Genomic DNA, 26,760 nt, shown 5'->3' with positions numbered 1-26,760 from the left:
GTCCATCAGGGTATTTGTGTTACAAAATAACTGCACTGTACTTGTCATTTCTGTCCATCAGGGTATTTGCGTTACAAAGTAACTGCACTGTACTTGTCACTTCTCTGTCCATCAGGGTATTGGTGTTACAAAGTAACTACACTGTCCTTATCACTTCTCTGTCCATCAGGGCATTTGCAAACTGTTTTGCACCTCACTTGTGTTGTGTATTTGTAAAAATATAGTCTGCAGCTGGAGTGCAGAGGGATTAATATGATATTAATATGATTAAAGAGTTTGTCAAAAATAGTGACAAAAAGGTGGGTATCCCATGTGTGTGTATGTTCTCACTAATGTCCCGGTTTTACAATTTACTCACACATATACACAGGCACATTCACATACAAAGTTGCTTTATTCTAGCTTGAACACCTTATGTCCATCAGATTGGAAGTCTTCTTTCAAACTAGTTTAAATCTTAAAGCGTTTAAAATAAAAAAGATATTGAAATTTCCTTTATTTTCATGACCCTCATTGCACTTTATATATCTGGAGGGAAGTTTGTAGCAGGCCTTGGAGTCAAGACTACATTTTGCAGTAAACTGTTGAGCAGAGTGTGACAATGTCCATGAACTTAAAATTCACGGATAAAAGCAAACAAATTTGTCTGATTCCACTCTGCTTTCTTTGTTCAAAGTCTTTTGCACAAGTGGCTTGTACCACCTATAAATAACTGGCATCTGTTAGTGTAATGTAGGTGAAGAATGGGTGAATATTTTGTTCCCTTTTATTTCATTTATGTTTGCATGCACCACATTATATAGCAGATATTTGTATTAGTTGAGTAGATAATCAGTATATTTCATTAAATGAGATGAAATATATCAATTATTCATTTGGGACAAGCAATTATTAGAAAATTTTGTGCTCAAACATTGGCTAGATGTAAGTAAAACAGGTTGAGGTAGCAGATCCCTTACAGTAGTATATATGGTAATGTCGGCTCTTTGAATAGTGTGTGTGGTAATGTCAACTCCTACAATAGCCTGTATGGTAATGTCAACTCTTACAATAGTCTGTATGGTAATGTCAACTCTTACAATAGCCTGTGTGGTAATGTCAACTCTTTCAATAGCATGCATGGTAATATTGGCTCTTACAATAGCTTGTATGGTAATGTCAACTGTTAGAATAGTCTGTATGGTAATGTCAACAATTACAATAGCCTGTGTGGTAGTGTCAACTCTTATAATATCCTGTGTGGTAATGTCAGCTCTTACAATAGCCTGTGTGGTAACGTCAAGCCTTACAATAGCCTGTGTGGTAATGTCATCTGTTTACCATTCATGTGCCAAGTTTTGGGTATATTTGCATTTAAAATAACGCTAGTAACATAATTATCTTTCCATAACAAGGTAAAGAAAAAACACATTAAAAAAATGGAAGAAAAAAAGAACAAGCTTATTGTGGGATTTAACTTGGTACTTTCCAAGACAGGTGGCCATGCTTACCACTTAAAAGACCAAGCTGGTAATAAAATGGTTCATCCAATTTCTTGATTGTAATCTTATCGATGTCTATTGAATGCAGTGATAAAATATTTTTGATTATTCACTCCAGTAGTTGTCAAAATTTATTTATCTTAGAAGATCCACTAATTCATGGACTAGCTTAAAATAAATTAAAGGTGTTGGCCTCTGTAAGTCAGGCATACACCACTTGTAAGTCAGGCATACACCATTAAACCAGTACTATATACAGCATAGCCAGGATTGTGTTGATGTGCCATTAAACCAGTACTATATACAGCATAGCCAGCATTGTGCTGATGTGTCATTAAACCAGTACTATATACAGCATATCCAGCATTGTGCTGATGTGCCATTAAACCAGTACTATATGCAGCATAGCCAGGATTGTGTTGATGTGCCATTAAACCAGTACTATATACAGCATAGCCAGGATTGTGTTGATGTGCCATTAAACCAATACAGCATAGCCAGTATTGTGTTGATGTGCCATTATACCAGTACTATATACAGCATAGCCAGGATTGTGTTGATGTGCCATTAAACCAATGCTATATACAGCATAGCCAGGATTGTGCTGATGTGCCATTAAACCAGTACTATGGTAGTGCATAGCCAGCATTGTGCTGATGTGCTTTTAAACCATATATATATATATATATATATATATATATATATATATATATATATTTTTTTTTTTTTTTGAACTACAACTATTGAGACTTCTGAGGTGGAACATCAAACCCCATTTACTTTTCCACTCATTTTTTTTTTTAATGAAAATACTGAATACTTAAACATATGCTCCTGTGACTTTTCCTTCGTTTAGAATTGTAGTTTGTCATCAGTTGCTTGAAATTAGCAGCAGTGTATCTCAGCGTAGTTGAACACAATGTTGGTGCCATTTTGTATGTCAAGTTTCATATTGATGTAGATAAAATGCTGTAATGATTCTGTCATTTTTTACAGATATGATTACAAAAAGCTGCTCTACAATGCCACCTACTGCCTGGTGCCCCGAGGCCGGCGACTGGGATCCTTCAGGTATGTCCTTCTTTCACAGACTTTGAAGGTCAGGCAACCAATTTTACAACATTTATTATGTTTTGGAAAGTATGCTCTTGTTTTCAAGATGCTACAGATGGAAATTCTCGTTTGCAACTTAGTAGATTTTTTATATTCAGTATCAGCCCTCAAAAGTCTTTGTTACAAGAAGCAACTTTTCTGTATCAGAGTAGTATCAGCCCTCAAAAGTCTGTTGCAAGAAGCAACTTTTCTGTATCAGCCCTCAAAAATCTGTTACAAGGAGCAACTTTTCTGTATCAGAGTAGTATCAGCCCTCAAAAGTCTGTGTTACAAGAAGCAACTTTTCTGTATCAGGCCTCAAAAATCTGTGTTACAAGAAGCAACTTTTCTGTATCAGCCCTCAAAAATCTGTGTTACAAGAAGCAACTTTTCTGTATCAGAGTAGTATCAGCCCTCAAGTCTGTTACAAGAAGCAACTTTTCTGTATCAGCCCTCAAAAGTCTGCGTTACAAGAAGCAACCTTGCTGTATCAGAGTAGTATCAGCCCTCAAAAGTCTGTGTTACAAGAAGCAACTTTTTTGTATCATAGTAGTATCAGCCCTCAAAAATCTGTGTTACAAGAAGCAACTTTTCTGTATCAGCCCTCAAAAATCTGTGTTACAAGAAGCAACTTTTTTGTATCAGAGTAGTATATCTTTATTCATAAGCCACCATGACATCATGGAGCACAATATTATCTTGTCAATGACAAGAGCTGAACCCATATTGGGGTTGGTGTAAAACCATGGTAACCCCCCGCCTCCCACATCTATGCAGTTTTTCCATGCATGCATTTTGGCTCACTTGGCCTGAAGGTGTTGTGGTCATTAGATTGTTGACAGTCAGAGTGGTTATGTTATGAATTCCACCTGTCTGTCAGCCTGTTTCCAATTTCATTTGCTCTCATTCATTAACTTGATTTGTCCATAATCTACAGTTACCAAACTTTGCAGATAGCTTGGGTCAAAAGGTAAAAGTCAAAGCTCATAATGACTGACTGAGAGCAGAAAAATGGTTTCTGCACAATGTTAAGAAGAAGAAGAATTTTTGGGTTAAAAGATAATGGTCACTAACTAAAAGATAATGGTCACTGACAAAAAGAAGGAAAATAGTGCATACAAATTTCTGTTAATCATCCATGCATCTTCAACAGAGTTTGGATGAATTACATGTTGTGTAAGAAAGAAATCATGGTATGGGGTCAAATTGTCAAAGGTTACAGTAACTGTAACTGAATGATAAAAATGGTTTTGGGGTAATAACTTCAGTCCAACACCATGTATCTAGACCAAACTTGTTGTTGGTGGGGGGGGGGGCGGGGCTTGTGCTAACTAAGATATAGGAGGCATGTTGATTTGGGCCTTAGAGAGTCACTCTTTTATCAGGTCATTTGTGTCTTCAAGAAACATGGGTGTTGCTGAATAACTTGTTTTTGAGTAAGTTAGTTCACCAAACTTTGTGGATGGTTTGTACTTAGGATAATACAGAAATCAGTAGATTCTGGTGTCTAAAGGTCAGAGGTCACTGTCATGGTGAGTCTCATAAAGAAAATAATGGTTTCCTCAACCAAAGTTTAGGTGACACTGTATTTTTGTATTTTGCATTGGGTTGACACACTGTATATTTGTGTTTTGCATTGGGTTGACACTGTATTTTTGTATTTTGCATTGGGTTGACACTTTATTTTTGTATTTTGCATTGGGTTGGGTTTTAAAGATAGAATTTCCCAGTTTTTGCTCACTGTTTATACTGGCTGTTTTAAAAAGACCCCATATCAGTTGTTAAAAGATCTTTTAATTCTCTTCATTTTGGTGTATGAGTGATGGGTGTAATTTGGGTTATAGAGTACACAGCTTTCCTTACTTTAGATGTTCATCAATCAAAAAGCTGCCTGCTCTGCTTGATCATTTTCACCTTCTGGACTTCGAAGATAAATTGTATTAAAAAAGAGCCAATAATTATTTTTGACATTTTATATATTTTTTAATTCATTCATTGTATTTTCAGAAGTGGTATTGTCTAATCTGACAAAATTCATATTCCAGATTTTAATAACTAATTCAGGCTGATTTTTTGAGCAAATGGAAGCAGTCATATTGGTTAACTGTGTGTTTCGATCATGTACAATTTCCATAAGTACAGTATCCAGAGAAATTTTAGCCATAGTACATGAAAGTAACATACAGATATACCAACATTCCCTCCAATGTGCATGTTGCAAATGCAAACCACGTCACCTTGTACCTGTCACTCTCTCAGAAGTTCATCATATCTGTAGAGCACCCCAGTATTTGAAGACTTCATACCTTGACTAAAGGTTGAGGTCATTCAGACCCATTGGTCAGTAATTTTCAACCATACTCTACTCACGTCTACCATTAAATGTTGAGCCAGCATATAATAATGTGCCTTTCATGGTAATCTTTTATGTCAACAAATTTTTTTGCTTAATTTATGTGGATTGAGTACATTAGATTGCTTTGAAGTTGAGGAAATAATTGACAGCTGGCTAAGAAAAATGGATTACGCAGTGTCAAACATAAGTGTCCATTATGTACACCTGATTATGGGGTGACTTAACACAAGGTTTACAGAACAGGTGTTTCAGAGCCAAAGTTGATAGGCCATATAAGCAATCAAAAATACTGTTTTGTAATACTTTTGTATTGGGCCTATAATTTTCCAGGTGGTTTGGTCCAACAGTTACGATTAGTTCCACATGTTCTAGTTCTTTATGTTGCTTCATGTGTTTTATTTTTTATGTTTAAGCAACTTAAAAGTTTGCTTTCTGCTAATCAGACCCAGTCAGGCTAAGATTAATTTAGTTGAAAATCATTCCTTTATTACAACTTGCTATAGCTGACTTGTCAGGTACTTTGCCATACAGGAGAATTATTTTGTGACTAAACCATCTACAACTGTACCTCATGGTACAGTCACTATACTAAACTCTCTACAACTGTACCTCACAGTACAGTCACTATACTAAACCCTCTACAACTACACCTCACAGTACAGTCACTATACTAAACCCTCTACAACTACACCTCACAGTACAGTCACTATACTAAACCCTCTACAACTACACCTCACAGTACAGTCACTATACTAAACCCTCTACAACTACACCTCATAGTACAGTCACTATACTAAACCCTCTACAACTGTACCTCACAGTACAGTCACTATACTAAACCCTCTACAACTACACCTCACAGTACAGTCACTATACTAAACCCTCTACAACTACACCTCACAGTACAGTCACTATACTAAACCCTCTACAACTGTACCTCACAGTACAGTCACTATACTAAACCCTCTACAACTACACCTCACAGTACAGTCACTATACTAAACCCTCTACAACTACACCTCACAGTACAGTCACTATACTAAACCCTCTACAACTACACCTCACAGTACAGTCACTATACTAAACCCTCTACAACTACACCTCACAGTACAGTCACTATACTAAACCCTCTACAACTACACCTCATAGTACAGTCACTATACTAAACCCTCTACAACTGTACCTCACAGTACAGTCACTATACTAAACCCTCTACAACTACACCTCACAGTACAGTCACTATACTAAACCCTCTACAACTACACCTCACAGTACAGTCACTATACTAAACCCTCTACAACTACACCTCACAGTACAGTCACTATACTAAACCGTCTACAACTACACCTCACAGTACAGTCACTATACTAAACCCTCTACAACTGTACCTCACAGTACAGTCACTATGTTGGCAGTCCTTGTGTACTTCCTATTTCTTGTGTGGCTATTAAGTGAGCGATTGGTTGTTACGGTGCACCAGCACTGTAAGGCTATTTGGCTCTGTTTTAAGTGAGTGAAAACTACATCTATACATGGAACCTATTTAGTCTTGGTCTGCAATATTTTAAGATTGTGTTCAATTCATGGTTTAATTCTTTTGGATTGTGTTACAGGTCTACAGTCTTAAACTAAGTAACAGAAAAAAGTGAAAACCAACAAGTTTTGTAAAATTCAACAAATAATTTATTTCCATAGAATACAAATTGGAAAGTGACTGCTCTGGTGGCCTAGTGGCTAGAGTGCCTGCCTTGGATGTGGGAGGTCCCAGGTTCAAACCCTGGCTGAGTCTTACCAAAGACTTATAAAAGTTGTACTATCAGCTACCTTGCTATGCACTCAGCATTAAGAGGTTAGTGCTAGGACTGGTCGGCCTGGTGTCAGGATAATGTGACTGAGTGGAACATCATGCTACAGTTCTGCGGCATGATGCCATCACTGTAAATTGCAACACTGCAGACATCGTAGCAGTATAACTGAATTTTTTTTAAAGCTACATTAAAAATCCAAATTACAAACACATACACACATATTGAAAAGATAAAAGTAACTTAAAGTATTGTGAATGAAATCCCAGATAGTTTTAAAAGTTCTGTCACAATGCTAAAAGTATAGACTATTCTGCTTAAGTTCAAATGGTGTTCTGAATGAAGTTCAATTTTGAATGTGCTGATGTGCCAGTAGTCTCAGATGTGATAATTTGCCAGCAGTCTTGCTCTGTTGCAATGATATGATCCAAAATGTCTTAAATGAGTTCACAGTTATTCCAAAATAGTTATTTAGTCCTGAAGTCTATGAGCATTTTGTAATTCATATGAATAATTGAACACAGCTAAATGGCCAACTCCACATCAGATATTTAAGATCAGAATAATTAATTCTGCTACTCATTACATTATCTAAGTCAGACACAATTTCAGAACCAGGATGAGTGTCAACATTTCTTTTTTCCAACTTGTTAACGAGGTCAGGTCCTTTAACAGCCAACCAATCAAAAATCATGTGACTTTGCTCAAATCCTATCCAATTCATCAGTAAGATCAAAAGGTCACATACACAGGTTTACCAAATTAAAAGTGCAACCCGCTTTCATGGAACTATGTGTTTATAAAATGACCGTTGCAGTCTACAGTCAGAAATAAAAAATTAAATACATATAAATATACATAACTATTGTATATGCTTCTTCATTCAGATTTATATTTGAGGAATCTTCCATATTTTCCCAGATTTCTGTCTGTTTCATCAGGACTGGACTCAAATACTTTCATCAGCATGGTAGAGAAACTTTCTTCTGATGGTAAATAACCATGGTAAATGGTAAATGACCAGATTTGTTTGGAAGGTTTCTTCACTAATGAAATTAGGACTTATGCTCACAAATTAAGACTACATGCTCGTCGTACTGCAAGGATGGATGGCATTGTCTCAAGTTGGGAAACCATGAAAAAACTGGGACATGAGTTTAAATGTGCCCTGGGCTTAGATATGTGTTGTGGGGATTCACCCAGAAAAACAAAAATGTATACAGTCTCTTAAATGTATGTAAAACCCATTAAAGCCCCAATGCTGCTGTTTGTCATAAATGTCACCATTCATCCAATCTAACTTGAGTTTGGAAGGAAGGAAATAATTTGTCAAAAAATCTATCTGACAAACCAATTTTTGAAATAATCAAGATGTTAGGTTTAAATGAAGTTAAGATATTTTATTTAGAATTCAGAGGTGTCACCCGTTTATTCAGTCAACAAAGTTACTCATAATTCTGTTTTTTTTATGGAGTGCTTTAAGCAGTGATGTGATACATTTGACAGATTCCTTTATTCACTAATCTAAAAGCAACAACATTTGCATGTGGCGCATAAATTGATATGAGAGGTGAATGAAGAGAGGCAGGTCTGATTTTTTAAGTTGATCTGAGAAGCAGATGCACACATTAGATAAAAATAAAACTCTGGTGAATATTGGTGATTAGCTGGCATACTGAAATACTTTGCAGGGTTAACTTTGACTAAAGAGAATCTAACATAGCATTGTGTTAGTTTTTTACAACTGAAATTGGTTCACTCACAGAAGTTGCCAATCAACATCAGATTAATTTGCACACATGTGAAAAATGGACTGGTTTCAGAGTTCAAGGGAAAAATTACATAGCTCATAATGTGATGAAACATCAGTATTATCTGGTTTTAATGGAACTCAGTGGTGTTTAGGGTCACTATAAGATTCAGTATTATTCAGATGATTTGACATATATGACTTTTTGCACTTAACAGCGACATTGGGGCTTTAAAGAAGTCACTCTCTTTGGATGTTTCAAGTTTCCCTAAGCTGTAGCTGACTATTCAAAGGAGAAGGAGACCTTGACAGTTTTTATAGCACACAAACATACTTTTTTTCCATCAAAATTTGTACCAGTTGGGATGCCAAGGGGGCCGCTTGACATAAAAGGCCAAAGTTATAATGGTACAGCTTTCGGAATTCTGAGTGGAAATTAGGCATTCACATTGACAGAGTACAAACCCAATAAGTCTAGCCTCACCAATTCCATTTGCAGAGGCAGAAGTCAATGATGGACCTGGAAGAGTTGAAAGCCAAAAGAACAGAAATGAGGACTTCCCATTCTATTTGGCTTCTGTCTTAAATTTCATGATATATTTGTTGCCCTTTGTTGAAGATATCAAGTCCCTTTTCTAGATTCCAGTGTGAGGGAGGCTGGCAGTCATTGTCTTCAAGCCAAGATGACAAATGGTTGGGTCTGGTTGGTTATTTTTGAGATGGTATATGAAAGACAGAGGTCTCGCTAGGATTTTAAAACTAGGAGTCCAGGACTCCCATTTTTTTGTAAAAATAGGAGTCCCACCAGCAAAAGTTGCAGTCCCCTGACATATAAAACTATGCAGATTATAAGAACTATTGGTTGCCATTGAGTTTAATTTCAACACTCTTTATCACAGACATAGCTATTGTTTGTCCATCAGAGTGAGCCTGAATTTTGTCAATCCAAGGAAGGTCTTACTCAAAGCACTAAGCTAGGCATTACACACTTCTTAGACTTGGCTACTGTCCTATCCAAACTATCAGTTCTAACAACTTTAGCACTCTCCTGAATCTCATTACAGTCTTTGTCAGTTTGCCACTGAACGCCAAAATACTCATTCAAATATAAGTCTCAACATATCTTGATTCCAAGGTCCTGTGCACTGCTTATTCCGCTACACTCAGAAATGAACACAATAATGAAAGCTAAAGTTGTTTATTTGATGTACTGTTGTCAGTGACCACATGTACATTTCTGGGTCTTTCTGCCTCTGAATTAAAGCACTGTAAATATCAGTACATTTTCCCACCCACCTGCCAGTCAAAGCCTTTGATATTGCCACTATTGCAGCATGTTCTTTTGATGTACTCTTATAATGGCAACATGTAAGGGGGGGGGGGAGGGGGACAGGTTTTCAGCCACTAAATTCTGTCACTGTAAATACCAGCACAGATAATTGATCAACACTTTTCCTACACAGCATGTGGCTCAAGCATGACTGGCAAGCCTTTGAATTTTGCCGCCCACCTATTACATGCATATGGAAGACTCCCAACTAACTGATTATCTGTGTCCCCAATAAAAAAAACAGCGTACAAATACATGTGATTAACTGTTTCCGAGACCTCGGAAAGAGTAAAAGTTGGCTCTTTTCCTTTGTTAATAATTCCTCTCATGGATTCTACTCCCAAAGATTTCATAAGAAGAGGGATATTAAAAGGAGCGGTAGAAGAGCTATCAAAAGGGGCAGTAGGCCCAACATATATAGCTGAGTCCTTCTTGTTCATAAACAAGACAGGTTGGTGTCTCATAGAGACCTAGCTACTGTCAATTTGCACTGTCTGCATGGGTTTGAGTCTCGGATTCGGCCAATGTGGGTATGTGAGAAAGCTTGCCAGTAGTTTCTTGTGGGTCGGTGGTTCTTTCTGGGGTTTTCCCAGGTTCTTCCTCCACCATTAATACTGGCCACCATGTATAGCCTATCGTGTCCTGAAAAATGGCATTAAACCCAACAACAGCAACAACAACAACTGTCAATTTGTTCATTTAAAACTGAGGCAATAGATTCTGTCTGCTTTTTACTAAGGGGGCTGAGTGGTCAAGTTGCTTACTGTTAGAGATTATTCACACATATCACCTGTCCACGAGTTTGAGTCTCTGTTTGGCCAAGAAGGCTTGCTAGTAGCTTTCCGTGAGGCAGTGGTTGTTTCCATTTTTTTCTTCTTCAGGTTCTTCCTTCAAATCTACTGGCCATAATATCTACCCTATTGTGTGCTGAAAAATGGCATTACATCCACATAAACAAACAGACTGCTTTTTGCTGTCATCAGGGAAATGGATATTTGTAGGTTTAAATAATCCTTATCTTCAGGTACCCATGAACAAGAACTCAGAGAAATAAAGAAGGCTTCTTTTTCTAAAAGAAGATGTATCAGTTTAGAGTCTTCCTCTTTGGTCTAGCCCCAGTGTCTTGTACCTTTACAAGATTGTTGCAAGAGCTTGAAGCAAGTTTGCATTGCAGAGGTATGAGACTTAATTGCAGTCTGAATGATCGGCTTCTTGCATTAGCTCAGTCCAGAGAATTATCCACAGAGAAAACTGAAAAATGTTTGGTGGAGGTGAACAGTGTGGGCTTTTCCCAATAAGGGTGAAATCCAGTTTCACCCACTAATAAAGCTTTGTGCTTCTGGGGACCCAATTTACTATGGTTCGTGGTCTTGATGGACCAAGCAGGAAAATGCATTCAAAGGTTTTGGGGTTTGCTATAGGATCAGAGAGATGCTTGTTTGGCACTAGAAAGGCAATTGTGTGTTCTCTGGGAACAGATGGAGTTGGTATCATGTATTCTCCTACTAGAAATGGTCCAAAAGAAGACCTCTTCAGCATATTCCCTGAGACTCTGAGTATCAAATGTACTCACTTTGGGACCAGGAAATACCCCTAGGTGCCTGGTTTATCGGAGTGATGAAGGATTGGACATGGAAATATTTGGCCTCTTTAGGTCCCAATTCGCCAGATCACCTCCTCTCCAAGATCACCTGAGATGTGAGCAAGTTGGGCTTGGAAGCATAACAAAAAGGATTTGAAAGCAGTAGGCTTTCGATCCTCATGCGTTTCTAAGCTTCATATCAGTGTAATGGAATTCAAGGCAGTTTTTCAGGTTCATCACAAGTTTCAGCCAATGATAAGAGGTGTTTCTGTGAAGCAAGCTTCAGACCAACACCACAGTGGTGGCCTATATGAAAAAAGCAGGGAGCAACTTATTCCCATTGCCTTCTAGCTGTTGAAGTCCTTCAGTGGTGTGTTTCCCACCTGATTTATCTCAAAGCAAGATACATACAGGAAAAAGGCAATGTTCTAGCAAACACACTTTCTTGGAAAGTATTGATAATCCATACAGACTGGACCCTTTATGGAGTCATTCTGAACCTTGTTGAGGTGTTCGGATTGCTCATATGAGGACCTGTTTGTCAGAAGACTGAATGCACGCCTTCCAGTTTTTGTGTCCCTGGTTTCAAACCTTAAGAATTGGATTCTACAGTTGTAAACACAAAGAAAGTAAATAAAACGTTTAGTTAGAAAAGAGGCCCACATTTTGTTGTATGGATTTATTTTTCTTTTCTTTTTTATTTTTTGTTTAGATTTAATTCTCTTCAGGGGCCTCAAGTGTCCGAGTGGTCAAAAGCACATTCCGTTCTGGATCACTGCCATTGCATCTCTGTCTGCGAGACTGCTCCGGTGGCCTAGTGGTTAGAGTGTCCGCCTCGGATGTGGGAGGTTGTGGGTTCGATCCCCGGCCGAGTCATACCAAAGACTTCTAAAAATGGTACTTACAGCTGCCTCAGCATTAAGAGGTTAGTGTTAGGACTGGTCGACCTGGTGTCAGGATAATGTGACTGGGTGGGACATCATGCTACATGTCTGAGGCATAATGTCCCAGTGCTAGACATCACTATAATCTGTGACATTGTAGACATAGTGATATGACTGAAAAATTTGTTAAAGCTACGTTAAAAATCCAGATCACACTCACACACTGTCTGCGTGGGTTAGAGTCTCAGGTATGTGAGAAAGCTTGCCAGTAGCTTCTCATGGGTTGGTGGTTCTTCCCAGGGTTTCCAGGGTTTTTCCTCCATCAGTTATACTGGCCGCCATGTATAGCCTAGCTTATGCTGAAAATGGTGTTAAAACCCTATAACAACATTTTTCTGCATGATAATTAAGGTTTATGTACTGTGTATGTTAGAGACTGCTAAAAGCTTTGTAGAGTTGAGTTGATTGTTTATTCTCTGGTTTTGGTTTTTTAGTACTAGTTTAAGTTTTACTCCTGCGTTATTTTGAGTGGCTCCACAGGAATGTTTTGTATGCATTCTGAAGAGATGTTTCTAAGATGAGAAAAGGAATTTTGCATTTGAGACTTACCATATAACTGAAGAGATATGTAGGACTGAAGAGTTAAACAAATGCGTACAGAAACCTCACAGATCTTTTTAACCCAAGTCTTTCCGGTATGACAAAAATTTTCTAAAAGCCTTCAGTTAGATTAGATGTCCTTTCAGAGGAATTCTCTCACCCATATGTTCAGATGAGTAAGTGTGTAGTATTTTGTATTGAATAGTGTGTAGTATTTTGTATTGAATTTAACCAGTTTTGTTTGTATTTGATTATTTGATACAAATTCTTACACTTAAAATAATACATGTCCCTTCCTTCTCCCCTCTTTTCCACAAAAATGGTTGTTTTTCTCTTGGAAAGAGGAAGTACACATGTGCTAAGGATTGTGATGTTGACAAGGATGGGTGCAATGTGGTTGTGAAGGGTTGAGTTACTAAAGAAATCTTCTGTGTGGTGAAATATGAGGCATTGAGGTAATAGCATATAGTTGCAAATATTTCTGATAAATATATAAATTACTATAACTGTCGTCAGTTTTCTTTCATGTAATTAGTATATTAGTTTGTTTTTATGCCCCCCAATGCTTGCAGTCTGGACATCTTGATTTGGTCATGTCTGTCTGTCTATCCCAAAAAGTTTGTTAGCTTATCTGAATGAAAATCACTCAACATAGATGAATGAAGTTTTGCTGGCATTTATATATCCATATGCGTATGACATGTTTAGATTTTCAGGCCATGCCAGGAAATTCAATTTTGAAGATATTTTTAAACTTAGACCTTTTAGAGAAAAAAAAGGCTTGTTATGGCAATTAAGGAAAATCTGTTTGAAGTAGATTTGGTAGGTCTTTTTGTATTTATGTTTAGAATTTCAGAGCATTGTTGAAGTTTTTAATTTTTTTTGACTTTTTATTTATTAATGAAAGCAACATTAAGCAAAAACCTCCGGAGGTGGATGGATTACCAGTAGGTATAATGGGCTTCTTGGTACTTGTATGTTGATAACCTGATTACTGTATACACCCACCTATAGGTCACATCCAACCTGATTACTGTATACACCCACCTATTGGTCACATCCAACCTCATTACTGTATATATCCACCTATAGGTCACATCCAACCTGATTAGATTATACACCCACCTATAGGTCACAGCCAACCTGATTACTGTATACACCCACCTATAGGTCACATCCAACTGCTGACTGAAAAGATCCAAAATGGTTTAACCGATCTGGGTCTATTCAGTTTGTTAGGAATAGTCAGTAGAACAAACAACATAGACCCTGATCTTCCAGCACATTATATGATGGCAAATCAGGGTTATGTTGTTTGCAGTCAGTTTCGACTTGTTAACCAATTACACTGGAGATTTTTAGTGTCTTTTAGCAATTTGCAGCTTTTTGGAATCCATATTGTAAAACATTTTGTGATGAAAGAGGCATGATTTAGTAAAAACCATTTGAGATAAATAACTGAAATTTGGAGACTTGATGTCATATGCATATAGGTGACATAAATCAATTTATTTTGCTATATTAGCAACTGCTCAAATTTTAAAAACTTTTTGAGCAATTTTTGGATACAGACATTTTGGTTTTATAGATACAGATCCAATTCATTTTCAGTTTGAACATTTCCAAAAACTTATTTTTGCTGTAGGTTCCTGGAGGCACTTCAGGCAGCATGCGTACCAGTCCTGCTCAGTAATGGTTGGGAGCTTCCTTTCTCTGAGGTGATTGATTGGAACAAAGCAGCAATATGGGGAGATGAAAGACTTCTTTTCCAGGTGAGTCATTCCAGCATTCACCAGCTACATTCACAGTGGGTGAAAATATCTAATGTACACTTACTCTTTGAGTCTTTTTAATCCACCTGGCTGAATTTGTATGTCCACATTTGGTGCTTTTTACTTATTCTAAAACATTTGTTGAGCTTATTTGGATCAAACTTGACAGGCATGTTCCTAAGTACATGCTGTGCTAGAATTGTGCTTTATATTTAGCTGACTCTTCTAGCATTACTGTGGCTTCCATAGCAACTGAAATAGAAAACCTACTTAATCTCCTTCTCCAGGTTTGATCAGAAGACTACCAGGAATATGTCTTGGAGTATGCTCCATCAAAGTAGTGTTCAGAGTGGCCTCTTCAAGTATTAGGTGACAAATCTATTCTTTACTTTTCTTGAAGGATGAACAAGTTTTGATCAAACATGGTTGGATTGTTTCTTAGTGCCAAGGATTGCTCCCCATGTAACATCTTGGCTTTCATAGCTAACTATATGGAAAACCTATTTTCAGCTTGTTCTGAGATGTTCTGCTGAGAGAATTTGGGGCATTGCTGAAAGAGGGGAAGGTATAGGACAGACTTTGTTTGCTTTCATGGTTTAGAGAAAATTAACATAAACTTACTTGTGCTTCACTAACTTGGATTGACATCTACCTATATTTTTGAAATTTATTATGAAACCATGAGCTTCCTGAAGCAGACACCTGATTCAGATGACTGATTCTGTATCCATAGAAAATTTACTTTAAACGGCATGAAGTACACTAACTTGACCCTGTTTTTCAAATACAAAAGCAAAGTTTTAAATTTAGATATTTTCTGACAGCTTTAAAAGTCACAGGCTCGTTTTTTTATTTCACTTGGACGGTCAGGCAAGTGAGCTTATGTTGTCTATCTCCTGTTTATCAGCATTTGCTTGTTACAAATCTGTATGCCATGTTTTGATAACATTTTGATCAAACTTGGAAAATAGACATATCATTAATATCTTTAAAGTTTAATATGTGTGAGATCAGTGCAAATGAGTTGGGAGTGGGTGGCTGAGCTTGTTATAACTCTGGAGGCTGCTTTTCTGATCCCATTTTTGATTCAACTTGTAATATCGGCTTGTATGTTAAGATCTTGCAAGAGTCCTGTAATGAGGAAGGTACATACATATTCATGGGGCAGTCTTTTATCTGGTTGGCTGAACTAGAGGCTGGGCATGGAATCTGATGCTGCCATTAATAACCAGTCTGAATCATTGTTGAAATAGGAATGATGATCCTCATTCATTGACTTGTCATCAATGGCATCATCAGAACTTAAGCTCAGCTCCCAAAGATGAGGCTATGGCAGTGGTTCTTAACTTTTGTAGGTGGCGCCCCAGATTAGGTTTGTGGTATTAGCCTCACCGCCCATCAAATGCTAAAAAACCACTTGGGTAGGAAATTTCAAATGTATTAAGGTTGATCTCCGTGACCCACTCAAAACAGCATGGCACCTCAGTTATGGGAAATGACCCACTGGGCAATGTTACACAAAGTACAGTTGCCAGTTAAATATGGTCTGCAGAAAAATGAGTCCCATCATTGGATTTCTGGAACAGGATAAAATGCGTCCACATGATCAGAATGAACAGTTAACAGTTTTGGCCATAGTATGTATCCTGTTTCTCTATTCTGTCTTCATTTGCTTCAGACCTTGGGGGCATGCAGGTTGAACTTGAGGGTATGCATACCCTCTCTGGGGGTATCATGTCCACTTTGAGGGCAAAGCTTCAAAATCAATTTTTGTGATAGAGTCCTGTATCACACATGGTGGTGCCACTGGCTGGTAGAGATAGGATTAGATTTATCAAACCCCACAGAAGTGAGTAATGAAAGTTACTGAAATTTTCACATGAAAATAATCTGGGGGTAATAACTGCAAATGCTGGGCTAATGAGTCAATTTTATTTTAGTTTAACTTGTAATTGGCTCCATCCTATATATTGAAGTCCGTTTGTAATCATACACAATGAACTATCATAATAGAAATATTTGAACAGTATTTCTAATTCTAGACAGAAAGATGGTGCTGCCTGATATAAGAAGTGGAGACACTCCCTCCCATGTGCTTGGGGTGGCCTAGTCACCCTCAGTCCTGGACCAGTTTCGTTATCTTTGTATCTCATCAGGGGGAAATGGTCTTGTTGATTCATTTTTTCAACTGTCTTGTCAGTGCCCCTAGCAATGCCACTGCATTTTTTTGGTCATGTGACAATCATTTATATCATCATGACCTATTGTTGCAGCCAGTGTACTTATTTTCATACTGTAGTGATAAAGCCATGTTTTGAATAAAATAATTATCATGCAGCAGGGATTTGTCTTAAGTATTGGTAAAAAAAACCAAAGTATGTTTCTCTGTAAAAGTACGGGTAAAAAAGAATTAGTTAGAAAATTCTTTTGAAATATATACATTTTAATTACAAGTCCTTTGTATTCTGTGTTGTGTAGATGAACAAGGTTAATGCTTGTATTGCTAAACATAAAACAACCATGGTATTATATAGGTTTTGTAGTTATTTTGTGTCTGCCAGGGTGTCATATTGGTTAGTAGTCCTGGTAGGGTTATAAGACTATCAACAGGATTAATAAAAAAAACTAATTGTGGCATTGTTGAATTGATCTCGGAATATTATATCTGTTTCCTGAATCAGTTTCGGGGAGGCACAGGCCGAATTGAATAAAATATTCAAAACTGGCATTAAGTTACCTTATATTGAGGAACTCTTATGTCTTCAGAAGATTATCCTTTATAAGAGACGATATCCATGTTTTTTTGGAATATCAAATACAGTCATGTATAGTTGGATTGGATCACATGTTATATCTGTATCCATAATAACTCCATTTTCAGGTAAAGTTGAGATCTTTCTTTTCTTCTGATGATTTTATTACAATGATGGAATGACACCTGTAATCCGGTATATGTGTAGCGTTTGTGATGCAAAAGGAGCACTCATGGTTTATGATGTAGTCATTCAAATGTGAGGGCAGTATTAATGGGAGGAAAGTGTTTCCTCAACAGAACTAATTTTGTTTCCAGCAGAAAGCATTGGGGGCTGAACACTATGTTCTCATGGGAGGAATCAGTAAATTCAATTTAAAGTGCCTGTACTTCCATCCCTACTAGAGTATGTAAAGCATGTAATTACTGTATTCATTAAAGTTCTCTCAAATAATGTTGCTACTAAAGAGCTCTGGGTCAGATTGGACGATTTCTATTATCTGATACTGACCACAGTTTATGTTGTGGTCAGATTGGATGATCTCTGTTATCTGATACTGACCACAGTTTATGTTGTGGTCAGATTGGATAATTTCTGTTATCTGATACTGAACATAGTTTATGTTGTGGTCAGATTGGTTAAAGTATGTAGACACTGGGGTATCATTTTTATTATAGATATCCCTGAGGTGTTTTTTATTCTCACTTGGAAATCATTTTACTCTCACCTATATTTTGCCAGAGATGGCAGGTGAGTTAGTACTTACAGATGGTTTTCCATACCTTGCCCATGAAACATGAGAGCAAATACTTCTTGACTTCATTAGTCCAACATTTTCAGTTATCACCCCAGGCTATTTTCTTATTATAACTTCAGTAACTTCCATTTGTCATTTTTGCGAAGCCCACATTTGTTGGAAGCAAGACATACCAGTCACTTTTCTGGCATCATCTTCATTAATAGTTTAAGGTTTTTGTTAAAGTTTTTCATTTCCGTGTATTTCCTATTAACCCTATAATAGAATCTTGTCACACTTGACATGAAACATTATAAAGCTAAGACAATTCATTCTACAACATGCTTAGTGTTATTGTTGGCCCAGGTCAGTTACAGTAATTGTGGAATGTTTTAGTTGAACGTTTGTTTACATGTATTTTCTGAACCCATGATAGCTTCTTCTGATATATACTTGGCATGAATCATTTTAAAGCTAAATCAAATTATTGTACAACACACTTGTCCCATTACCACAGATTCAAGGTCACAGTTATAGAAAATGTGCATTTTGGTTTTGGTTTAAAATTGCTGTAATTTGCATTTATTTCCAGCACCTCTTGATGGATTTTCTTTACAGCTAGGCGGATTCATTATGAAGCATGCTGTATTGAGGCTAGGGTCAAGGTCACAAAAAATTTATGTTCAGGTTTTGGTAAAGTTTTCTAATTTACATAGATTCATTAAATTCTGAGATGGAATTTCTTCATACTTTGGGATGAATCATCATGAAGCTAAACAATTTATTCTGAGATGTGCTCCCTTAATCTTTTGATGTTGTAGTCAAGGTCACATGTTTAAAGACTTTTAAAATATTTTAATAGATATATCAAAATCAACAAGCAAACAGTACTCAAAATTCCCTAAAGACCTGTTTCCAGTGTATTCTTTAGTGTACGTTAGCCACGTCCTGTACCAGTATTATGAAAAGTTATTGATGCCTGAATGTCATTCCAAATAACATTATATCAGGACCTCAGTTCAGAAGTATGTGAGGTATCAGTGTACCAGTATTGTTTAGGATCCAAAAGTTATGTCACTGTATTGCTTAGGATTAAAAGGTATCTCGTGCATTGTTTCGGATCCAAAGGCTATGTCACTGTACTGTTTAGGATCCAAAGATATGTCACTGTATTGTTTAGGATCCAAAGATATGTCACTGTATTGTTTAGGACCCAAAGGCTATGTCACTTTATTGTTTAGAATCCAAAGGTATGTCATGGTATTGTTTAGCATCCAAAACTTATGTCACTGTATTGTTTAGGATCCAAAAGGTATGTTACTATTGTTTATGATCAAACGGTATGTCACCATGTTGTTTAGGATCAAAAGGTATGTCACTGTGTTCTTAAAGATCAAAAGGTATGTCACTATTGTTTAGGATCCAAAAGGTATGTTACTGTGTTGTTTAGGATCTAAAAGGTTTGTCACCATATTGTTTTGGATCAAAAGATATGTCACTTTATTGTTTAGGATCCCAAAGGTATGTCACTGTATTATTTAGTATCAAAATGTATGCTCTTATGTTATGTGTTTAGGCTTGAATAAACAATAACAAAAAAAAGTGAAAACAACAAGCTTTGAAAAATTTAACAGATGATTTATTTCCCTGGAAAAAACACTGTAAAAATGAAAAAAATAAGAACTTACAGTTTTTAAGAATTAAATCCAAAAATAATCCAGGAATAATCCACAAATTAAATTTTAGAAGTCCTAGTAATGAAATGTTCTAAGGAATTTGAAAAATCCAAATTGAAGGCAATGACATATACTGTAGTCAGTGTTGTGCAGATGTGTCTACAGTTCTTTTTTTTGTTCCATGAACAATATTCTGGTGTTTGAATTTCCAAAGAAAATTTGAATAAATGTCTTTGGCCAAGAATTCTGTATGAGCACTGAAATATTTCTAGGAAAAAGAATTAATCTTTTAGAATTTGAATAACAATTAACATTTAACTTCTTACTGCCACAACAGACACTTTCCAGTGTAAAGAAAAAATCCCAACTCAGAGATCTCTCTTTAAGCATCACTATTACAACTAACTAATGCGCAATGTCATAAAGCCCAGAACTACGAAATGGAGGCTGTTTACATATAAAAAAACCATGTAGCCTCAATATGACCTTGATAAAAACCAATCATTTAACACCGAGGATAAAAAAGTAGATAAAGTTGTTTACTTCTCCCACTGATTTCTAAATCAAGGTTGGGAACTAGGTGAGCTTTAGGTGTTTACAACTGAAGAGTCAAGCTCAAACTATTTTCTGAAATAAATATCGAGTTCCTAGTAAGCAAAGCTACATTATTTTGACAAGTAATGAAATTAAAAAATAAAAAGATTTTGAAACTTACAATCAATTAAATTAAAACAAATATAAATTAATCAAATATACATAACAATGCCACTGTGTTATTTAGGATCAAAAGGTATGCCACTGTGTTGTTTACGATCATAAGGTATGTCACTGTGTTTTATAGGATAAAAAAGATATATCACTGTATTGTTTAGGATCGAAAAGGTATGCCACTGTGTTGTTTATGATCAAAAGGTATGTCACTGTGTTGTTTAGGATAAAAAACATATGTCACTGTATTGTTTACGATCAAAAAGGTATGTTACTGTATTATTTAGGGTAAAAAAATTATGCCACTGTGTTGTTTAGGATCCAAAAGTTATGTCACTGTGTTGTTTAGGATCAAAAGGTATGTCACTGTGTTGTTTAGTATCAAAAAGTATGTCACTGTATTGTTTAGTATCCAAAAGAAATCACACCGTATTGTTTAGGATCCAAAAGGTATGTCACTGTATTGTTTAGGATCAAAAGGTATGTCACTGTGTTGTTTAGGATCCGCAAGGTATGCCACGGTAATGTTTAGGATAAAAAAGATATGTATCTGGATAATTTCGTTTATTGAAAGATTATGTAGAATGCTAAATGTAACAATAGTAATATTGCTCACAACAATGTACCATACTCATTTTATGATGAAATTCGAATTTGTATTGATATATCCTTGCAGAGACATATCTCTGATTTTATAAGTGCTGTACTCATAATGCACAAATACAAGTCAAATACTATATTACTTTATATACATCAATGAATACAGTACTCTAGAGAATTCATTCCATTTGGATATAATGTATATAGTTTTAAATTTGTTAAGCATGCAGTCATTGGACACTGATAGTTTGAAATAAAACAATATTAATGGTAATATACACAAACAATATTAATGGTAATATACACAAACAATATTAATGGTAATATACACAAACAATATTAATGGTAATATTCACAAACAATATTAATGGTAATATACACAAACAATATTAATGGTAATATACACAAACAATATTAATGGTAATATACACAAACAATATTAATGGTAATATACACAAACAATATTAATGGTAATATACACAAACAATATTAATGGTAATATTCACAAACAATATTAATGGTAATATACACAAACAATATTAATGGTAATATACACAAACAATATTAATGGTAATATACACAAACAATATTAATGGTAATATACACAAACAATATTAATGGTAATATTCACAACTTGCAGTGAAATTGATCAACTGCTATACATTACCATCTACTGTTAAAAACATCTTTCAGTTTCAGCTCAGTGTTAAAATTTTTTAAAAAGAAGTGTTTTCAAGCTTAATACAAATGGGGCTTAATGAAAAGGAGATTTTGTGTTTGTTATCTTTAAGTTTTGCAAGAGACACTTTAGTTTTGATTTTGACTTTTATTTAGATATGTAAACCACTTCAAATTGAAGGTTGATTGATACATGAACCTTGAGGTTAATTTAGTGAATGGACAGACATACAGACGTACATACATATGCTAAAGTGATCACTATGTTGAACTTCAACCAAGTCAGGCTTGACAGTAATGACTTGTTTTATATTTATGATTAACATATTTGCCAGATGGTTATTGATTCATTGTAGTATGGTCTCATTGTTACGTCAAAGAGGATTAGAGTATACTTATTATATTTATAATACACAGATGTTTCAATTAACAACAACAACTCAACTAATTTGCAGGACATGGACACTGTGCCACCAAGTTTTATGTGGTGTCATAGGCATTCAGTGGAGGGGGGCACTGGAACCCTCTTGAACTCCTAAAAAGCTGACTTTCTGATTGATAATAACGTGACTGAAGTGGTTAATAGAGCAGTTACTTGAATTAACTTTGACATTAGATCTAAATCAGTCCAGACTGACTTTTAAAATGTCCTATATGTAGCATGGTGTTTGTTGGAACAAAAGTAATTTCATTGAAGTGTAATCAGTGCTATTTCATGGGGAAAATGCCTTTATAAAATTCATAACTTAATGGAGAAAGAGAGTTTAAATTAGGGAAAATCATTTGGCTGCTTATATATTATTAGCGTTTAAAGAGCAGTGTTTCTATTTATCCTTGTATACATTGTCAAAGAATTAACAAACCATTGTTGAATTATGTTTCTGTAATGGTACAGAATTTTCCTTTTTTGGGAATTTTCAGCTCTTTCCTTCATACAACTGAACTTTCCTTGGTACAGAAGATTCTCTCTTGTTTTTGTCTTATTTTGAAACAAAATAAAGTAGGTATTTTAAAGTGTCATGTAGATGATTTTGTAAATATTTTAGCAAATTGAACTGTTGAAAGAAAAAAATCTTTTATAAAACATTAAAAAAGATTTTACAGAAAACTTACATAAGCTAGTTTTTTAATCATGATTTTATTGTAAGATGTCTCTTGTTGGATTCTGATTTGTTTTATATGGTGATGAACATTACATGCATATGTTTCTACATGGCTTCTTGTTATGGGTGTATGTGTGAACATTACATGCATATGTTTCTACATGGCTTCTTGTTATGGGTGTGTGTGTGAACATTACATGTGTATGTTTCTACATGGCTTCTTGTTATGGGTGTGTGTGTGAACATTACATGTGTATGTTTCTACATGGTTTCTTGTTATGGGTGTGTGCATGTGAACATTACATGTGTATGTTTCTACATGGTTTCTTGTTATGGGTGTTTGTGTGAACATTACATGTGTATGTTTCTGCATGGCTTCTTGTTATGGGGGTGTGTGTGAACATTACATGTGTATGTTTCTACATGGCTTCTTGTTATGGGTGTGCATGTGAACATTACATGTGTATGTTTCTACATGGTTTCCTGTTATGGGGGTGTGTGAACATTACATGCATAGGTTTCTACATGGCTTCTTGTTTTGGATGGAGGTGAACATTACATGCATGTTTCTACATGGTTTCCTGTTATGGGGGTGGTGTGTGTGAACATTACATGCATATTTTTTTACATGGTTTCCTGTTATGGGTGTGTGTGAACATTACATGCATGTTTCTACATGGTTTCCTGGTATGGGGTGGGGTGTGGTGAACATTACATGCATATGTTTCTACGTGATTTCCTGTTATGGGTGTGTATGTGTGTGTGAACACTACATGCATGTTTCTACATGGTTTCTTGTTTTGGGTGGGTGGTGAACATTACATGGAATATGTTTCTACATGGTTTCTTGTTTTGGGTGGTGATAAACATTACATAATATGTTTCTACATGGTTTCTTGTTTTGGGTGGTGAACATTACATGGAATATGTTTCTACATGGTTTCTTGTTTTGGGTGGTGAACATTACATGGAATATGTTTCTACATGGTTTCTTGTTTTGGGTGGTGAACATTACATGGAATATGTTTCTACATGGTTTCTTGTTTTGGGTGGTGATGAACTTTACATGCATATGTTTCTACATGGTTTCTTGTTTTAAAAACCTCCTGGCATATTTTGTACAATCATGACTGTTAAAAGTTAGGTCTGTCCAGGAAATGATCCCATGATATGAAACCAATCATATTTAGATTCACCAGATTATTCTATTCCAGATGATTTTAATTTCAGGAAAGATGAATTGAGTAATTCTAACTAAAAACATGTCATTGAATTTTCTGTAGCTGTTGGTCTAAAACTCATCATCTGGTAATAAACCGTCTCCAGTAGATGAATAGAATCTGCAGAAAAAAATTACGGTTTTATTCTTTTTGATATCCTGGCTGGTTTCTTTCATCCCATGTGAATACTGTTATTCTGACAGCATCAGAGATGATATCCTGGCTGGTTTCTTTCATCCCATGTGAATACTGTTATTCTGACGGCATCAGAGATGATATCCTGGCTGGTTTCTTTCATCCCATGTGAATACTGTTATTCTGACGGCATCAGAGATGATATCCTGGCTGGTTTCTTTCATCCCATGTGAATACTGTTATTCTGACGGCATCAGAGATGATATCCTGGCTGGTTTCTTTCATCCCATGTGAATACTGTTATTCTGACGGCATCAGAGATGATATCCTGGCTGGTTTCTTTCATCCCATGTGAATACTGTTATTCTGACGGCATCAGAGATGATATCCTGGCTGGTTTCTTTCATCCCATGTGAATACTGTTATTCTGACGGCATCAGAAATGATATCCTGGCTGGTTTCTTTCATCCCATGTGAATACTGTTATTCTGACGGCATCAGAGATGCAGCATGCAGTCCAAAGCAATTTACCATTACTGTGACTGCCATGAATCATCATATACTGTGTCTGCCATAAATCATCATATACTGTGACTGCCATGAATCATCATATACTGTGACTGCCATGAATCATCAAGCAGGAACATTTCATATACTGACTGCTAGATGCAACTGATTTGCTGTGCTGTCATATAATCCACCAGTACAGAAATTTTCTTGGACCTTTCTCAGGTCCAGATTCGAGCTCCATTTGCATTCCCATATTTGGATATGTACAGTATTCTTGATCTTATAACCCTGAAAGAAAAGATGTATGTATGAGATTCAGATTACAAATAAAATATTATTTTTGTTCCCTTCTTGCAGCTTGAAAGGAATGAAGAGAAAGATGTACTAAAATTTGTATTCATCACAGTCATTTTATGGAAAATTTTGCAATGGTTGAATGTATCACATCTCTCACTGACTGTGATGACTCATTCCACTTTACAGACTGTTTTACAGTATTACAAATGTGATGTGCTTACTAATACAAATTCAGTCTTTTTTTATTGTTCAGGAAATTCCAGGTTTTGCTCATTCACATGCAGATTTTCCAGTTTCAAGGGCCATGTGCTCCACTTGTGTAATGGCATGAAAATCCCTGAAAAACAAAATGAATCAGCTTGCATCTATGATGGTGTTTTTGAATATGATTCCTGCTTTGTGTTGGTCAGACCACACAACAGTGATAATGACCAGACTTTTATCCATGACCAACACAAGGATTTTTGAGGAGTTTGGTATCTCCTTTTGTCGGTCATATTGGAGTCATGCTTTCAGCAATTAGTTCAGTTCATGCAATTATGATTACATACTTAAAGAGGAATCTATCATAGCAATATGAAATTTAACTGGTTGGTTGAAAATTTAATTAAAATAATCAAGATTCAGATAGGACCGCTCCAGTGACTTAGTGGTTAGAGCATCTGCCTCAGATGCGGGAGGTTATGGGTTTGATCCCCAGCCGAGTCATACCAAAGACTTACAAAAATGGTACTAACAGCTGCCTTGCTTGGCGCTCAGCATTAAGAGGTTAGTGTTAGGACTGGTCAGCCTGGTGTCAGGATAATGTGACTGGGTGGGACATCATGCTGTGGCATGATGCCCCAGTGCTAGACATCACTATAAACTGTCACACTGCATACATCATAGCAATATGACTGAAAAATTGTTAAAGGTACGTTGAAAGTCCAAATCACACACACACACACAAGATTCAGATACTGTTACACTCATAGCATGATTCTCCCATGGTAAGTCCATTCTTGATAACACACATCTCCACTTGTACAATACTGTTACACTCATGCGATGATTTTTCCCATGATTACAAGCACATCTCCACTTGTACCATGATTTTTGCATGATAACACCATGTTCTATTACAGCCACATACTGACAGTACAGTCTTTGGTACCGGTATATTTTTATTTTACAATTAAATCCCCATTCATTATTGCTCAGCAAATTTGTTTTGAGCTAATCAAACGAGAAAGTTTAAAACAGGATTCTGAGATTATTCTAGTTTTTAGATTTTGATATGAAATCGCATTCAATTTCAGTTTGGTGCAAATAAAAATAGATCACATGCTGAACCTGTTACATGATGACCAAGGGAAACAAATATCCTTAAAATAGGCCTCTGTGAAACAAGTATCATGCTGGTCTATGTTTGACACTCACTCAATCATTGGCTGTTTGGGTCATTATTATTGGAATGAATACGTAAATATTTTTTGCAAAATCAAGAAGAAATAAAACTGTTTATTATTGAGGAAATTATTTTGCAAATACTGTAGAATTACATTACTAACTCACCATTATATATACCGCTCCCGTGGCCTAGTGGTTAGAGCATCTGTCTCAGGTTGGGGGGATTTGCAAGTTCGAACCCGACTGAGTCATACCAAAGACTTATAAATATGGTACTAACAGCTGCTTCCCCAGATGCTCAGC

General features: G+C 36.1%; 1 protein-coding gene across 1 annotated transcript in view; it reads left to right on the top strand.

The window, feature by feature from the left end:
- Positions 1-26,760, top strand: part of LOC149784364 (exostosin-1b-like) — a 114,873-nt gene that overhangs the window by 41,278 nt on the left and 46,835 nt on the right. The window contains exons 2-3 of the mRNA XM_089932418.1: positions 2,478-2,552; positions 14,526-14,652. Of these exons, the coding sequence (XP_089788544.1) occupies positions 2,478-2,552; positions 14,526-14,652 (202 nt within the window). The remainder of the gene's footprint in view (positions 1-2,477; positions 2,553-14,525; positions 14,653-26,760) is intronic.

The sequence above is a fragment of the Sinohyriopsis cumingii genome, chromosome 14 (genome assembly GCF_028554795.1).
Source record: "Sinohyriopsis cumingii isolate HCF-2022 chromosome 14, ASM2855479v2, whole genome shotgun sequence".
NCBI classification, from domain to species: domain Eukaryota; kingdom Metazoa; phylum Mollusca; class Bivalvia; order Unionida; family Unionidae; genus Sinohyriopsis; species Sinohyriopsis cumingii.
This window is presented reverse-complemented; position numbering and strand designations above follow the sequence as displayed.